At 47.1% G+C, this 16,023-nt stretch overlaps 8 protein-coding genes and 1 non-coding gene across 9 annotated transcripts; 6 read left to right on the forward strand and 3 right to left on the reverse strand.

Annotated features, from left to right (window-relative positions):
- Nucleotides 1-1,760: 1,760 nt before the first annotated feature.
- On the forward strand, nucleotides 1,761-2,723 carry ARV1 (sterol homeostasis protein; the record flags this gene model as incomplete). The annotated part of the gene is made up of 3 exons (XM_058506168.1): nucleotides 1,761-1,949; nucleotides 1,996-2,049; nucleotides 2,103-2,723. The coding sequence occupies 3 exons, from the start codon at nucleotides 1,761-1,763 to the stop codon at nucleotides 2,721-2,723; spliced, it is 864 nt and encodes a 287-aa protein (XP_058358693.1).
- Nucleotides 2,724-2,995: 272 nt separating this feature from the next.
- On the reverse strand, nucleotides 2,996-3,471 carry ONS95_012538 (uncharacterized protein; the record flags this gene model as incomplete). Its single annotated transcript, XM_058506169.1, has 3 exons — nucleotides 2,996-3,089; nucleotides 3,156-3,377; nucleotides 3,461-3,471. 3 exons carry the CDS (start codon nucleotides 3,469-3,471, stop codon nucleotides 2,996-2,998), a joined length of 327 nt encoding a protein of 108 aa, XP_058358694.1.
- An 85-nt stretch (nucleotides 3,472-3,556) lies between these two features.
- On the reverse strand, nucleotides 3,557-4,878 carry ONS95_012539 (uncharacterized protein). Its single transcript, XM_058506170.1, has 2 exons — nucleotides 4,592-4,878; nucleotides 3,557-4,540 (listed from the first exon to the last, which is right to left on the reverse strand). The coding sequence occupies exons 1-2, from the start codon at nucleotides 4,634-4,636 to the stop codon at nucleotides 3,668-3,670; spliced, it is 918 nt and encodes a 305-aa protein (XP_058358695.1). The 5' UTR covers nucleotides 4,637-4,878; the 3' UTR covers nucleotides 3,557-3,667.
- A 273-nt stretch (nucleotides 4,879-5,151) lies between these two features.
- ARG2 (Amino-acid acetyltransferase, mitochondrial) lies at nucleotides 5,152-7,450 on the forward strand (the record flags this gene model as incomplete). Its single annotated transcript, XM_058506171.1, has 3 exons — nucleotides 5,152-5,205; nucleotides 5,258-5,434; nucleotides 5,483-7,450. The coding sequence occupies 3 exons, from the start codon at nucleotides 5,152-5,154 to the stop codon at nucleotides 7,448-7,450; spliced, it is 2,199 nt and encodes a 732-aa protein (XP_058358696.1).
- A 469-nt stretch (nucleotides 7,451-7,919) lies between these two features.
- Nucleotides 7,920-9,162, forward strand: ONS95_012541 (uncharacterized protein; the record flags this gene model as incomplete). The annotated part of the gene is made up of 4 exons (XM_058506172.1): nucleotides 7,920-7,954; nucleotides 8,048-8,120; nucleotides 8,177-8,259; nucleotides 8,322-9,162. The coding sequence occupies 4 exons, from the start codon at nucleotides 7,920-7,922 to the stop codon at nucleotides 9,058-9,060; spliced, it is 930 nt and encodes a 309-aa protein (XP_058358697.1). The 3' UTR covers nucleotides 9,061-9,162.
- A 792-nt stretch (nucleotides 9,163-9,954) lies between these two features.
- ONS95_012542 (uncharacterized protein) lies at nucleotides 9,955-11,858 on the forward strand (the record flags this gene model as incomplete). The annotated part of the gene is made up of 6 exons (XM_058506173.1): nucleotides 9,955-10,229; nucleotides 10,282-10,373; nucleotides 10,429-10,557; nucleotides 10,610-10,649; nucleotides 10,698-11,019; nucleotides 11,067-11,858. 6 exons carry the CDS (start codon nucleotides 9,955-9,957, stop codon nucleotides 11,856-11,858), a joined length of 1,650 nt encoding a protein of 549 aa, XP_058358698.1.
- A 41-nt stretch (nucleotides 11,859-11,899) lies between these two features.
- Nucleotides 11,900-13,653, reverse strand: ONS95_012543 (uncharacterized protein). Its single transcript, XM_058506174.1, has 3 exons — nucleotides 13,192-13,653; nucleotides 12,690-13,115; nucleotides 11,900-12,635 (listed from the first exon to the last, which is right to left on the reverse strand). The coding sequence occupies exons 1-3, from the start codon at nucleotides 13,401-13,403 to the stop codon at nucleotides 12,158-12,160; spliced, it is 1,116 nt and encodes a 371-aa protein (XP_058358699.1). The 5' UTR covers nucleotides 13,404-13,653; the 3' UTR covers nucleotides 11,900-12,157.
- Nucleotides 13,654-13,715: 62 nt separating this feature from the next.
- Nucleotides 13,716-15,773, forward strand: DAK2 (Dihydroxyacetone kinase 2). Its single transcript, XM_058506175.1, has 3 exons — nucleotides 13,716-14,252; nucleotides 14,305-14,597; nucleotides 14,646-15,773. Exons 1-3 carry the CDS (start codon nucleotides 13,792-13,794, stop codon nucleotides 15,422-15,424), a joined length of 1,533 nt encoding a protein of 510 aa, XP_058358700.1. The 5' UTR covers nucleotides 13,716-13,791; the 3' UTR covers nucleotides 15,425-15,773.
- Nucleotides 15,774-15,946: 173 nt separating this feature from the next.
- Nucleotides 15,947-16,020, forward strand: ONS95_012545. The gene has a single exon. It is a non-coding gene; the product is annotated as a tRNA-Ile (tRNA).
- The last annotated feature ends 3 nt before the right edge of the window (nucleotides 16,021-16,023 follow it).

The raw sequence follows: 16,023 nt of genomic DNA on the forward strand, positions 1-16,023 counted from the left end.
AGATTATCAGTCGTAGTCTCGGCACGGACCGAGTCGCGAAACGCGTCTCGATCCTTGGCTTGGGATACTACAAAGGGCTTAGCCAGGACGCAACAATTATTGTCAAGACCGAGATGAAAGCTGGGATTCTCTTTGATGGAATGGGCACCGATGTTATAACATTTCGCGCGTACACGTGGGTGGAAGGCCCCACCACAAGCTGCTTGGGTTTACGATATCATGTCTGGTATAGGGAGGTTGATAATCTACTCTTTAAAGGTTATTCAAGTTGAGTAAACATGATATCTAGAACCTTGTAGTTATCGATGCTGGTGTCTAGGAGCACAAGAGATCAACGCTATATCTAATGACTCTGTGGAGCCCTTCTTGCCTTCCTCGCCTGATTCTTCTTTTTGATGAAATTTCTCTCTATCCTTCTTGATCATTGGCGCATGATCTTTCCGAATAAGTCGACGTTGTATCCCAGGTATTCAAGTTATTCAATGCATGGTTTCGTGGAGGGACTTCCTTTCTCTGGTCTATGTTTGGTCAACATGGACATGTGAATCCCAGAGACCTAGACAGTCTTACCGTTTCGAGGGCCTCCAGCACAGCTTTAGTTGTTATCTTGAGTGCCTCCTCATTTGCAACTCTTCGATAGCAGCTCCCCAGACGCTTGCCGATCCGAAAAATACTGGATCTGAGTACGAAAGCCTGGCTGTAGCCAGCCAGCGTTAATTTTCTGCCAGTGTCTGCTTTAAGCACTCACTATTTCATCGGAATTATTGACTGTACAGACACAGGCAATTTCCGGAACAATCAGAAGGTCAGAATCGGGTTGAAGGTGAAGATTTGTAGGTCGAGATTCGAATAGAGGGAGAGCTCGACACCGTCCTGGGAAAGCTTCTTCTCATCTTTTGACTTATTGAGCCCTCTCTTGGGATTCGGTAACTTTGGGTCATCATCATCGATATTAATGACTTGCGGTCTTTGCAAAGCCCTTCGAAGCTCACTTAGCTGCTACTTCTTCGGGATATCAAGCTCCTGTTGGAATGGTGTAGGCCCAGGCTTTTCCTTTTGGGGTAAGTCCGTAGAGTCCCTACAGTTGTTCAATATGAGCCGATTGTTCTTTGCGAGGACGTCCTCCACCTCGCTTCGCATGGACAGGAGATGTTTTGGACTTTTCCTGGTTCTAGGTCTGATCAAAAAACAGTCGTGTGTGATCTCTTATTACCATGTAACGACTGGCCACTGACTGTCACAATTTTGAGTCGATTTGTTCCTTGTACGTCACTATCGAGTTCGTCAGTTCTTGACGGTACATCTGAAGTTTGCCTTATTGCCAGATTTCCCTGCTGAACCACCCAAATCCTCAAGGCATATTGTCCTTTTTCACATCTGTTTGACAGGAGACTACATTAATTATCGGAAGTTTCATCCATAGTGGTGAGAATCCCGTCTATGTTGATTCGACCCCAGCAAATCTTTCCGATGTATATGAATTTTACCTTTGAAGTCTGATTTCGATTGGTGGTGAAAATACCGGTCGAATGTATTAAAAGACACAGCGATGGTTAAGGATTCTCACTTATAAGTATCAGCTTAGAATGCAAACAGTGCTGAATGTGATCAAGAATCGGACGTCGTCATTTTGGCACGGGCCAGTTCGCGCAAGGCGCGTCGAACCGAAGAACTGTGGACATTTTGCAACATCCAAATCTCTCCCATCATGTTTGCGTCCGCCACATCCTTGAATCACCGATGATACTTAGCCATATGCAATGCCTATTTGTATAGAATGCCGATTCCCGGTCAAGACCTTGTACACCGAGTACTCCGGTGCAGATGACAAGTCTAGCGGCCATGGAGTGCGCCTTACAGTATGCAAGAACTGCGGACGCTTTTGCGACAAATATGTAGAACATGACAATGTGGTACTTTTCATAGATCTAGTTCTAATCAAGCCGCAAGTATGGAAGTCTTTTAAAAGAGTGGGAATGTCGCTAACTGCTGAAGGTATACCGGCATTTACTGCACAATACTTTGATGCGCGAACATGATCAATTCGACGTACGTCCTAGCGATTTCTCTCGCCGTCCACAGCCAGCTGATAGCATACGCAGCCTTCCATAATACGTCTTGGTATCCTTCTCCTGCTCTTCGACGTTTACCTGACCTGGGCGCGAATTGAGAAGCAGACATCATCTACCCCTCCAACAACCGACAACAACTTCCTCCGCCTAGCCCAACAACCCATAGTGTTTCAATATGTCTTCTTCCTTATCCTATGCGCCCTGTCTACACTAGCATTCCACATGTCAATTCGCTTCCTTACCTCGTCACCTCTGTCGCCCTTGGTTCTGTTCGGGCTCATCCCGCGATACTCGCGACCGAATTCAGTCAGCACAGCTCTGCTCGTCTCCTCGTCTACGAAGCTGTTCCCAATACTGATGGTCATCTGGGAATATGATGTGCCTGCGGCTGCTAGATCGTTGGGCTGGGCTGTAGTTGCGAATAATGTGGAGGCGTTGAAGATCTTATTGGATTGTGGTTATGGAACTACGGCGATACTGGCTACGGTAGGAGCGATTAGTAGGTGGATGGTTGGAAGGGGAATTCTATGGGTAGTAGGGCTAGATGGTGTCGATACGGTGGGTGACTCAGGAGTAGCTGCTGATGGGAAAGCGCTATGGGCTGTGATTGAGCTGGGGAGGGAATGGGGTGGTAGATTGGGACTTGGGTAGTGAAGAATATTGATATCCGTGCTTGATGTCCCAATCCTGAATGGCCTTTCATGGAGTGAGAAGTATCTGATATGCTGGTGAATACTCCATTGTGTCCAGACACAACGCTACAAATCCCATGCAACTCATTCGTTGTCTTCCGTTCAGCATGCAAAAGGTATCCCATTCCATATCGATATACGCGACTTGTGAAAGCCCAAGCTATGATCCCGTATCCCAACGCCGAATTGTACATCCATACACCTCTCGTCTGAAACTCATCTGGTAGTCCATCATGTTCCTCCCATCAACCCTTCACAGTATGATTTCTCAGGCCCGAGGCTCGCGGTTCGATGAGTGGATGCCATTGTGCCAGGAATGTAATTGCTAGAACCCAGCGTTGTTAGTGATTTACTTCAAATGGACCTGCCAGGGAAAGATGATGGTCCATACCCCACATAATGTAGCAGCTTGCGAACGAGAGAATCAGAGAACTTCGCCAGATTCTGCCAACCTATTAGCCAAAGCTCCACATCCTTCCAAATACCCCAGCGTCTATCGAAAGTGAGGCATTTTGGCAGGAGATCGTACGTTTGAGTCTCGCCCTTAGGTGCGAGGAACCATCCTGCGACGCAGGCAAGCGCAACTACCACGAAACCGATGATGATGCTCCAGCTAGAAACACAACGAGCGTTAGCCAGGGTTTCCATTTCGCAACACAGGTTCCACTTCAATTTGAGTCTTGGAGCTTTGCTCACCCGTTCGCCATGTTGTATGATTTGTTGAGAGCTTGGAGTGACAGCTTAAGATGCCGTCGCCGTCTCGCTATCTGGCTCAGGCATCCCCAAAGCTTACCTAGCTTGTCTTATTATGTAAGCAAAAGACTCTCGCAACCCAAGTCACATTTCAGTGATAATCATTCAACATCACCAACAAAACTTATTTATCAATTCCTACTCGATGAACTAATTCTCAAAAGGCAGTCCAGCTTCCTGCCTAACAGCGCCATAAATGGCGGCAATGTCGCCAGTTTCTCCTTTATGAGCTTTCACCTGCGCCAAGTGCACATCCGCAATTTCAACATCCTTCAACCGAGTTCCAGCAGCCTTTGCAAGAGCCTGTGCATGTCTAGCATCCTTCCTAGCCAAATCAACAGCAAACAATGGTTCTTCTCTCTTGTGGTAATCCCCAGATAGCATTCTTGTCGAATAGGCAGTGTATGGACCAGGGAACATTGTCTCGATGAACTGATGGAGGTTTTCAGTACCAAGTCCGGATTTCTCTGCCAAAACATGGCCCTCTGACAGTGTTTCAACCATATTGAGAATAAATGTGTTTCCAATGATCTTCAGCGTAGTGGCTTTGCCGACAGCTTGCCCACCGAAATCAACATTTGCTCTTCCAATGACACCTTTGGTGTATGGCTTGACTTTCTCGACACTCTCCTTTGGCCCGGCAAGTACACAGACCAGTTGACCGTTATCTGCCATAGCTGGAGCTCCAAATACTGGGCAAGCAACGAATTCCCCACCGGCTTCTGTGACTTTCTTTGCAAGGCCTTCACTGGTCTCCGGGTGGACGGTAGAGCAATCCACGAATAGCTTGCCCTTGACACCAGCCTTCACGGCGGTATCAATAGTACTGTTGATTGCAGCATCGTCCCCAACGCAGGTGAAGACAATGTCTGATTTGGAGACCAAATCTTCAATGGACGAGGATACAGTGGATTTCCCAGATGGCAATGACTTGCTGAGATCTGTTGCTCGTTTCTCCGTCCGATTGAAAATGATGAGGGGTTTGTCGAGTGGTCCTTTTTCAACGAGGTTCTTGCACATGCCCTATTACCCGAATCAGTGCTAACTATCTGAGCTGAATGAGGGGTTTCTTACTCTGCCCATGTTCCCCAATCCAATCCATGCTACTTGAGGTGCCATGTTGTCAATGTAGTGTATAATCTTTGCTATGAGGATTCAAGGGAATAAAAGTTCTTATTGTTCTGGAGTGATTGAGGTAATAGAAGGAATTACATCGTTACCGCTACCTACCGAAGACATCTACCGTTGTCCGAGGACGGCTATCCGTGACGCGCCACCAGTTCGGCTGTTGAATCTCCATGTCAGAAAGGATGACCGTGCCGACTGAGCTCCTGGCATTTCTTTGTCAGTTCAACTACTAAACACAGATGTTTGTAGAACAACCAATTGTACAATGCAAATATTGCTCTCAAGGAATGGCTAACAAATGCTGTCATTTTCCAAGTCCATGTATCCATTGGCACATGAAGTCCCGATAACGATAAGCTAGCGCAGATGTGATCAGCAGAATCCACCACATCCAAACAATCTTCCCCACATCATTTTTGGAGTCACACTGCCTTGCAAAAGAAATCTTCTTGCACGTCAAACCTCTCCAATGGATTTACATCGATGATACTGTTCCAATATGCAACATGATTTTGCAGGAATTAGCCTTGAAAAAGGGCAGACAAGTGGCTGGTCATAATGTAAGTTAAGAAAGTCATGAGCGGTGTACAGAACTGTCTAACAGAACGGTAGATACAATTTTGGGCGAAGCGCAGAAGGCGTTCTGAATATATTTTGGATAATGGGCTGAGGAGTTATGGATCTGGCAAGGTGCCCGTCAATCAATTGAGACAGGAGCTTGCGAAGGAGCATGTGAAGGATTTATCAAATCAGCAGAAAGCTAAGAAGAAGGCAAGGGCTATTGACAAGGTACTTTCTCTACGGATAACCATGAAGGATAGTTCTGACTCATTCTAGGACTTCTTTCTATCCGTACTGGGTTCATCTGCCACGAAAAGAGAAGCTCGCTCCTATATTCAACGATTTACCCCAGCCGAAGAGCCACCCTCAAGTACAAAACTCTCCCCCACGAAAGAACGATCATGTGGTGTCAACTTGGGAGGATTCTATGGGCCAGCGGCTGTTCAAGAAAGTCCACGATTCATACAGCAGCCCGAGAAGCTTCCAAAAGTCTCGCTAGGACCACAACTTCATGTTGCTTTGGTGAAGATAAGAGCTCCACAGACTTTGGATGATGAGACACTCAGTGGAATTGGAAGGACGTTAGCACAACTTGCTCGACTTGGATTGATCAGTGTGGTAGTTGTCGATTGCAATAACACAGGTTCGTTATCACGGGAAGGGGAAAGAGATACGGATTGGCGGACACTCGAGATAGAGCAGGCAAGCCGTCTTATTGCCGCAATAGACGCCAATGGGGAAACTGGTGCCAGGCTTGTTGATAATGTTATCGGCGTCACGGAGGAACCTGTCAGACCTGAATTCAAGCACACCAGCGCCTATATTACCCTCCGCAAGCTACTTATGACTCCATTAAGACGCAGTATCATTCCAGTTATTCCCTCAATTGGATATACTGATGTATCCCAAACAGCTGTGCCTGTTCTGGCCACTGATATCGTTCTAGCTCTTACCAAAGAACTGGCTGGTCTTCCAACAGAGCTCTTGCCTGACGAAGATCCCAATGTTGTTCAAGAACGTCTCAAGGCTCTTAGGAAGGAAGTTTCACTCGATCGGCTTATTGTTTTGGATCCTCTTGGGGGCATTCCATCGACGGACCGAAACAATGGCTACCATGTGTTTTTAAACATGGAGCAAGAGTTCGAGCCAGCCAAGCAGGACCTACTTAAAGGACTGTATCCTAATGGTCCCAAAAATGCTCTGCATGCTCAAGCTAGAGAGGAACAAACATCTGATCTGAGCCTCAGCCACCCGTTGTCCAAGTTCGTTGAAACCGAATTCGGTGGCTCCAAGCTGTTGGCTCATGGACCAGGGCAGGACAGCACGGAGCAGCCAAAACCTGATAACTGGTATCACCTCCAGAACCTTCAACTAGTCCGATCAGTTCTCTCGTTGCTACCACCTAGCTCTTCGGCTCTCTTGACCACGCCAGAAGAGGCAGCCAACTCCGGAAAAGATGCGCCATTTCAGGCAGCAAGAGTTGGTACTAGACGTCAGCGAAATCCTTTGATTCACAACCTACTCACAGACAAGCCTGTGTTCTCGTCATCGCTTCCTGCTGGCCGCCTCGGCCCTCAAGCTTCTACGAGCGAGGTCGTATCCCCAGCAGAAAGTATCACTCCGACAACATTTGCAAAGCATGGGATGTCAGTTACTATATTCCCAAATCCAAAATTTGGTCGCTGGAAACCACCAACACCCGGCCGGTCTCAGCTAACACTGACGGACTCACAAATTGATCTTCCTCGTCTAGTCCACCTAATCGAGGATTCCTTTGGCCGTAAACTTGACGTCAAGGAATATCTCAAGCGAGTTAATGGCCGAATCGCAGGTGTTATCATTGCAGGCGAATATGAAGGAGGTGCTCTTTTGACCTGGGAAACTCCGCCAGGTGTAAAGGATGACGGATCTCCGGAGAGTAGAGCGAGGATGGTGCCATATCTCGATAAGTTTGCAGTACTGAAGCGAGCACAAGGTAGTGGTGGAGTTGCGGATTTGATTTTCAAGGCAATGGTAAGGGATTGCTTCCCGGAAGGGTGTGTCTGGCGTTCAAGGAGAAATAACCCGGTCAACAAGTGGTACTTTGAGAGGTCTCGTGGCACATGGAAGCTACCTGATACTGGATGGACGATGTTCTGGACTACACCGGATTTGAGCTTGGACAAACAGTTGTTCCTGGATTATGAGGGCGTTTGCAAAGGAATTGAGCCTTCTTGGGCAGACAATAAGTCTGTTTTAGACTAGATAACCAAAGGCACGAGGGAAAAACAAAAAAGTGCTATGCATATGCTTGTCAGTTCGAAAAACCTGTACAGAGTCAGGTTCGATGATTTATGAGTCCCACATTTGCTTCGGAGGATTATTCAGAAAATTCTTGGTGTTGCTGGGTTGTTTCTTGCTCAGATTGAGCATCCAAGACATAAGAGCCACGTCCAGCTGTAGACTGGTAGATAAAGTCAAGAGACCAAAGCGCATCGCCTATCCTTCAAAATAGACTCATGGTTTTGTTGTGGCACAGCTCAATCTAGGTACATAGGTAGGCAAATTGTTGATCGTCGAGAAGAGCACGTGAAAGGCCATTGAGCGATTACGACGCTAGCAGGCTGCCCTTCCAGAACCTCGAGGCTCCACAAGTCGACCATCCCCAACGGCATAAACAAACAACTCTCCACCTCCTCTTCAATCACACACGCTTTTCCCTTCAAATATCAAGATGGATAAAGTATCAGCTTTCGGAAAGAACTTCACGTAAGCCCTCCCGACCTTCCAAGATCCCTGATCAAAACAGCTGGTTATCTCCCCTGACCTGGAAGCAATATGGATCTAATTATGGTACCACAGGGCTTCGTTCACACCGTTTGCCGCTCGCACACAACAATATGTGAAGGAGCAGCTTGGACAGGCTGAGGATAAGGTTAGAGACTGTTCTGCTCAACGGCGCATGGACGGCTGTTGATAACAAACTCGCAGACCCAGCTCCCTCCCGATTACATTGAGTTGGAGAAGAGAGTCGATGCTTTGAAGCAGGTTCATCAGAAGATGCTACAAGTTACGTAAGTATCATCAAGTATAATACCTGCCATGGAGCCTTTGTCTAACAATATTATTCTGGCAGTTCCCAATACTCCAACGAAGCATACGACTACCCTGCCAACATCAAGGAGAGCTTCGGTGATTTGGGACGCACAGTCAGCGAGAAAGTACACCTCCTCTCATCCGCTACTACACCTGCCGAAGCCCAAGCAGCACTTACTGCTCCGCCATCCGCAAAGCCACAGCCCAAGACCTTCAACCATGCCATCGCCCGTGCCAGTTTGGCAAGCAGCCAGCTGCTCCAGCAACAACACTCTGGTACTGGAGAGGACCCACTTGCTACCGCTCTCGAGAAGTATGCCTTGGCTAGCGAGCGTGTGGGTGAAGCCAGACTCGCCCAGGACTCGCAGATCCAGAGCCGATTCCTCGCAGGCTGGAGCACAACTCTCAATACCAACTTGATGTTTGCAACCCGGGCCAGAAAAGGAGTGGAAAACTCGAGATTGCTGCTTGATGCTGCAAAGGCCAAGTCAAAGAACCCTGGCTGGCACCTTCCGGGCGCAAATGCTAAGGCATCTGACGGAGCTGAGCACGAGGATCCTTCTGAGGAGGCCAGAGTTGAGATTGAGCAAGCCGAGGATGAATTTGTCGGCCAGACGGAGGAAGCTGTTGGCGTCATGAAGAATGTGTGTATCTCCTGGCATTCAGCAACACACAGATCTAACATACACAGGTACTTGATACCCCCGAGCCACTCCGAAACCTTGCCGACCTTATTGCCGCCCAACTCGAATTTCACAAGAAGGCATATGAGATTCTAAGCGAACTTGCACCGGTTGTCGATGGCCTCCAAGTTGAGCAAGAAGTACGTCGTTCAGGAGATTTCACCGCATAAGATGGTTGCTGATGAAGCGATTGTGCAGGCCAGCTACCGAAAGAGTCGTGAAGCCTAGATCAAGCTCTGACTGAGCCAAGTAGGAGATACAAGATTCGTTTTCGTCGACGAGGAGTGGTGATTTGTTCTGACATTGGAGAGCAGAGGGGCTTGCGAGCCGAATATCTTTGTTGCGCCTTTCCCAAACTGTTTGTTTTATGGGCGTCCTTTTCTCACGGTATTCGAGTAATCGAACAGATATTCCCACAGTCCCCAATGGCAGTATGTTTTGATAGCTTTCACAGGGCTCAACGTGACAGCTCCCAAGAACCTCGCAGTGACAAGTGGAGATTCCCTAACAAAAAGTAAGGGTTTCCCTAACCTCAACCTGCTCCGCAGCGGGTAAAAGCAAACCTAACCCAAAGAAACTGCCCACAAGATCCAGCCATCCAGCCAGGAATCTCCGTGCGGGTTCAGCGTTCCACTGAAAATCTAGCCAAGCTAGCAGGCTTATCTGGCATTTTAGTGGAAGCTTAGCAGCAGCCTCTGTCATTCTGCATGCAAGCCCCGCAAAAGCTTCTTGCCCGCCACAAATCAGACGGCGATGGAGGGGCATTCTGGAAGGCTAGGAAAAACGGATCAGCTTCGATCCTTCCTAGTCTGTGGGTTGCATTCAAGCAACTACAATTGACTTCCGAAGGGTCCCCTACTTTCTCTTTCTTGTTTACTATTTTCGATGGCGCGATTGATCGATTGAGACATTTTACATCTTTGGAAAAACAATGCACTGAGAAATATATATCAGAGGTTTACATCGTCATCACCACTTTTATTAGCTAAGATGGCTTCAGCAGCTCCAGCTTTGGATCTCTCGTCTGCACCTGCGGAAGATCCTCCAAAATCTACTGGGGGCCCAAAAGAGTCTATCTCGGATCACCCCATAGCACCAGATCAATTCGATCCAAAGTGGGAGACTGATAAATACGAGATCTGGAGTTATTATGCCTATTACATTGGTAACAATGGCTTGACGCTGTTCAACTTTGCTCCAACGGCATTTCAGAATTTGCTGTACCAGGCTGCTGGGGATGGAACATCTTTGAGATTTGCTGGGAGGTCAGTTAATTAATTCTGTAGTATCTGAAAGTGATGAACTAACTAGAACTAGAGAACGTACGATCAACAGCATCGTGCTCCTGTCCAATGGCATCAGTTTTGCAATCCAGATCGTTGTATTTCTGTTCTTGGGCAGCTTTGCTGGTAATTCGTGATAGGGTGTACAGTCCTTACATTGGCTGGTAGCTAACACGGCCAGATTTCGGGACTTGGAGACCTAATATCTTGATTGGGCTTTCTCTGGTGGCTTGGGGAGTCGGTTTTGGATGGCTCGGGGTTCACACACCTGAGAAGTGGCAGATAGCCGCTGGCATGTATATCGTTGGACGTAAGTTATAAACATCCTGACGTGAAAGAGAAATTTGTTCACAGAAATTTAGTCATTGCATACCAAACCACACTCACTTTCTGGACTGCTGCGTAAGTACCATCGAAATTTGATTTCTATGTCGTTGCTCATAATTGTAGCTTTCCTGGGCTTGCACGAAATACGCCACAACTACGCGAGAAAGCAGAGCAATATCAAGCAGGAGAGATTACTCGTGAAGATTATGACTACGCAGACACTCTCAAACGCTCTGAGTTGTCAAATATGGCCTTTTACATTCAGTCCCTTGGCGAAGTGGTCATTCTAGCTATCATTGTCGGCATCATGTTTGGACTAAACGTCAACAAATCAACCGAAAACAACAACTGGGGTCTTTCCGTGCTTATTGCTTTTGCCAGTGGTGTTTGGCTTCTTCTTGCTATTCCATGGTTTATCAAGGAGAAACGAAGGGCTGGGCAAGAAGTTCGTACCCACTCAAGCGACTGGGCTTCTTCCGCTAACGTGACCAGGTTCCTCCCGGAATGAACATCATCACTGTCGGTCTTTGGCAGCTGTACCGTGCACTTCGCCAAATCTGGCATCTTAAGCAGTCACTTATTTATCTTATCGGGTACTTTCTTCTCGGCGACTCCTTGAACACAACTGTAACAGTGATCGGCACACTCCAGAACAGCATTGTGGCTTACAACACTCTGGAACTCACTTACGTCCTGATAGTTGGTATCACAGCACAGGCCATCGGCATCTACACTTTCTGGTGGGCACAACAAAAGTGGAGATTGAGCACTAAGACAATGTTCAATATCGTTGCTTTCAATATCATCATCTTGGATTGTTGGGGAATGATTGGGATTTGGACACAAAAGTTTGGCTTCCATCACTTATGGGAAGTCTGGGCCTACCAAGCCTTCTATGGACTCTTCGTCTGTCCTTGGTACTCATACTCTCAAATCATGATCAGTGAAGTCACGCCTCGTGGCCGGGAGTTCCTCTTCTTCAGCTTGTTCAGCATTATCGGCAAGACGAGCAGTTTCATTGGCCCTCTGGTCAGCTCAGCCATTATCGACGCTACACCGAGCGGGAACAACAGTACCCCATTTTACTTCTTGACGGCATTGAGCGCTGTTAGCTTTTTGGTGCTGGTGTTTTTTGTGGATTTGGAGAAGAGTCGGAAGGAGCAGGAAGAGTTCTTGGAGACTGAGGAGGCGGCTAAGCGTGCGTTGGTTGGTGAGGAGATTAGTAGGGAGGATATTCACGGTGGTTTTGACTCCAGACCGGGCAAGAAGTCGTCGGATGTGTGAGAAGTGTGTCTGGGGAGAAGTGTTGAAGGAGTGGCATAGTAATTTCTCTGGTTCAGGGACCAGTGTTCGACGAACAACTTATTTTTTGTTCCAGCATGGTCATATGTTGCGAAGCACTTCACAATATTGTTTTTGGTGGAGTACATACCAAGCAAGTGAATCTCACTTCCCATATCAGGAAAAGGATATCTTGAACCGAATATGTACAGGACTTTGTTTGGCTCTCTGCATTGTGGATATCTCGTCCCTCAGTGTCTAGTATCTTTCTTCAAGTTCCAGCTTATTACCGTAATATACAATCACTGCCTCCATACAGCAGTCTTTACTTTCCTATCCCAAGACCTCAAAGCCTCATCTCTAATTAGAGGCCCCTTTTCATCCTCCCTCGGCAATCTCCAAACAGTAAACCCAAATCCACTCTGCTTCAAACTCGTGACCATCGGTCCCAACGTCATCCTCCTAACAACAATACCCTGATCCTCCAGCTCAGCGATTGCCAACTCGGCGAACCGAGCGAGCACTTCATCGGAGGTACTCCCGGAACTGTTGACCAAGAGAATAGCTTCATCTTTCTCGCTTTTCGAGAATGGGATGAATGCTCGGTCCGCGTCAGAGGTGTCGGTGACGAGATTAATCATTGCTTTTGTGAGTGCCTCCGGGCTTGGGATGGGGGAAATTTGACGAAGTCCTGGCTCGCCGTGGCAGCCGAGGCCAAGCTCGATGGTATCTGGAGGGATGATCTGGATTTCAGTTATAATGTTGTTTGGAAGTGCAACTCTGTAATAAATCATTAGTCAAGGATTTTCTTTCTCAAAAATGAGGAGGACCAACCGATCGAAAGCCACAGCAATAGTCCCGGAATTCGCAGCAATATACTCCATCACATCACCGACTCTCTCCAAGCTCTCTCCTTGATCAGCCAGGGCACAAGCTATCTTCAGACCAACAACATGGCCGCTCAATCCTCGTCTCCCAACTTTGCCGCCTTTCTTTCTACCGACGGCTACATCGTCACCAACTGGAATGAATCTGACTTTATATCCAGCGGCTGTGGCGCGAGTAATTGCTAAACCTGCATTGAGAATGTCGCCAGTATAGTTCCCACAGACGATCAAGATCCCTTTCGAGGGACCATCTGTCGGCTGACAGAGTTTGATAGCTTCGAATATCTGAGCTGCTGTGGGTGAGGCGAAGATGTTTCCGGATACTGAACAAGAGAGAAAGGAAGGGCCGACGAAACCTGAAAACATAGGCTCGCTAGAGATGAGTTAGTCAATTGGGTTCAAGATACTCGTACTGGTTAGATGTAAATATGAAGAGCGTTGTTACTCACTGTCCCCCTCCTGCAAACCCAATAGTCGTTACATGGTCTTTCCGGAAAGTATCAAGATCACTTCGATACACTATCTTGTGCGCAAGTGCATAAGAAAGATTGGGATTATGCTCTGTCAGGCCAATTGCAGCCTCATTGATCGCATCTGCAGGATCGTTAATAAAGTGGAAGGTTTCTTTTGTGGGTTGTTTTGTTTGAGTTTCTGTTGCCATTATTGTGGAATGCGGGGTTGCGGGGTAGAAGTTCGTCTGATGTTTGGAGAGTAGATGAAGACTCAATGATATATATTTTCTGCAATTAGGACAGCATGTAAAGGTGGTTAAAGAAAACGTAGAACTACTGCTTGTATTCAAAATGGCATTCCGTTGAAGGCGAATCTTTTCGTACAGCCTAGACTCGTAAAGTATGGCAATGGTTCTTCAGGAGGGAGCTCACCCCGCAGTTCGGATTGCCGGTTTGGGCATTCCGTTGACGATCAAGTGGAGAAGCTCTGGTCATTTTATGACCGAAGCACAAGACCTTTTGTGATCATGGTTGTATATTGTATCTTTTTATTTTCTGTCGCTTCTCAGAGCCAAATCCTGTATCATATCTTCAACCATGTCTCTTATCGTCGAGCAAACTATTCCATACAGCCCCTCGCAACTCAAACTTGATGATCCTAAACGATGGAGTCGCCTGTTTCCTCTCATGCGACCTTCCACCAAAGTTGTTGAGACAGCTAGTGGACAAGCTGTTGTCATTGATACTGCTCTTGCCAAAAGTCGAGATGTCTTGATTGCTGCTGTTGGAAATCTTGGTAACCTCTCGAGTAAGATCTTGAACGAGTCTCATCTGGCGGCTTTCACAGTAGAGCTGAGCGAAAAAGCTGTATCGACACAAGAATTGGTAAAGGTTTTGAAAGATAGCGGATTCCCGGTGGAGAATGGAGTCCTTGTGATTAGGACTGGAACGAAGCAGGACTTGAAATCTGCTTCGGGGGTTGCAGAACATATTGTTGAAGGAGAACTGAAATTCGATCATGCTTTGTCTTTGCTGCTCGCTGCCAAACCTGAAGTGAAGTAAGTGTATTCCAAAGCTGCGAATTATTCGAGCGAAACTGACTGTATCCAGAGCGTCTTTTGAGGAAACGCAAGAACTTCTGGGACTTTTTGTCAAGGCGACTGCAAAAAGTACATCCAAGTTCCATGAGCAGAAGACCGGAGACGCACCTTCTGTTACCCATGGAGATGGCGTGGTAGCTTTCAAATCGGCCAAGTCATCAATCGACAAAGATTTGAGTGCTCTTCTTGCATCCACTACTTCAACTGGGACCGGAAATGTGTACTCAGTTCACTATTCTGATATCAACGGGCTTTCTCGTTTAGAAAACAATATTCTGGCTCACGAGATCTCGAAATTTCTGGGTATGCTAAGAAGAAATCATGGAAAAGGACTGTGCTAACAGACAATAGCGAACAAGAAAATAGAATATTATATTACCCAGTCCACAATTGTCAACAAGCAGTCACCAGCTAGAGGATGGTCTATATCACTCTGCGCGGTTCCATCCAAATTTCTGGCGCCACAAGTCAAAGCAACAAATGCTTTGGCCAATAGCAGTGGTTCTGCATTGACAAAGCCAAGGGAATTTACATCCAAGCTCACATTCTCGGACCCTCAAGTACGCAAAGTTATCACTGCAGGATGCGAGCGTGTCATCAAAGAAGAACCGACAATCACAGAGTACGACACAATCGTCGGCGATGGAGATTGTGGATACACGTTGCGAGACGGCGCAAAGCAGGTATTGTCATATATCAGCAAAGCAGATCTCTCCAAACTGCCATCGACTCTGAGCGATCTCGTCGACGATCTTGAAGTCAACATGGGCGGCACATCTGGTGCCCTGTACTGCATTTTCCTCTCATCACTAGCTCAAAGCCTTCAAGAATCGTCAAACTTTGCCGAAGCATTAGATGGTGCTCTCCAGTCTCTTCTGAAATATACGCGAGCGAGATTGGGAGACAGGACGTGTCTGGATTGTCTTATTCCATTTGTGGAGACATTGACGAAGACTGGTGATTCGAAGAAGGCTTTGGTAGATGCGGAGAAAGGAGTGGATATTACGAAGAACTTGGAGGCTAAGCTGGGGAGGTCGAGCTATCTGGATGAGTCTACTACTAGGGGAGTGCCTGATCCTGGTGCGTATGGGCTTCTGATGTTGTTGGAGGGAATGGTTGGTGCGCTGTAAGTTGAGTTCCTGGAACCTAGTCGATGCAATATTTTTGTAATGCCGACTTCTTGGGCTGAAGACATCTCGTCATCCAAAGACTGGAGCCGAATACTGAATAGTGTACATGGATTAAAGGTAGTCGTAATAAACTTCTTTCTCAAGTACAAAAGATTGGCCCAGCTGTTTGCCTTTGCTAAATAGGTAGCTAGCACGGGAAAATTGAATGGTAGGAAGAGAGGGAAATAAATCCTGGAAAGAGGGGGCTAGTAGCGAAAAGAGTCTCGAAGAGAAAAAAAAAACAGACGAACAAGGTACCTCCGATCAGATAACTCTCGAACAAAGAAGCTGGGCCGACTGAGAAGAAGAGCATCTGCAAAAGGGGGGGTTGGAGCGGGGCAGGGGCAGGCTAGCGAAGCCCCTAATCGTTAAGCGAAGCGAGCCCACACTTCAGTAGATAGTTTTTGTAGCTAATATAAACTCAAATAAGCAGAATTTCGTCATCAAACAACAATAACTTGTCGTTTAAAGTCACCCAAAACCGATCGCTTAGCTCAGTTGGTTAGAGCGTGGTGCTAATAACGCCAAGGTCGCGAGTTCGACCCTCGTAGTGATCACAC

This window comes from Cadophora gregata, assembly GCF_030347475.1.
Source record: "Cadophora gregata isolate MNR1 chromosome Unknown scaffold_6, whole genome shotgun sequence".
Lineage (NCBI taxonomy): Eukaryota > Fungi > Ascomycota > Leotiomycetes > Helotiales > Ploettnerulaceae > Cadophora > Cadophora gregata.

Bases quoted from the DNA above. Each gene is read 5' to 3' on its own strand.
- ONS95_012539 (XM_058506170.1), bottom strand. From the start codon at position 4,636: ATGGCACCTCAAGTAGCATGGATTGGATTGGGGAACATGGGCAGA. The intron at 4,541-4,591 runs GTAAGAAACCCC...TTCGGGTAATAG, and splicing joins GATTGGGGAACATGGGCAGA to GGCATGTGCAAGAACCTCGT.
- ONS95_012543 (XM_058506174.1), bottom strand. From the start codon at position 13,403: ATGGCAACAGAAACTCAAACAAAACAACCCACAAAAGAAACCTTCCAC. The intron at 13,116-13,191 runs GTGAGTAACAAC...ACTCATCTCTAG, and splicing joins GGGTTTGCAGGAGGGGGACA to CGAGCCTATGTTTTCAGGTT. The intron at 12,636-12,689 runs GTTGGTCCTCCT...GATTTATTACAG, and splicing joins ATTGCTGTGGCTTTCGATCG to AGTTGCACTTCCAAACAACA.
- DAK2 (XM_058506175.1), top strand. From the start codon at position 13,792: ATGTCTCTTATCGTCGAGCAAACTATTCCATACAGCCCCTCGCAACTC. The intron at 14,253-14,304 runs GTAAGTGTATTC...GACTGTATCCAG, and splicing joins GCTGCCAAACCTGAAGTGAA to AGCGTCTTTTGAGGAAACGC. The intron at 14,598-14,645 runs GTATGCTAAGAA...AACAGACAATAG, and splicing joins CGAGATCTCGAAATTTCTGG to CGAACAAGAAAATAGAATAT.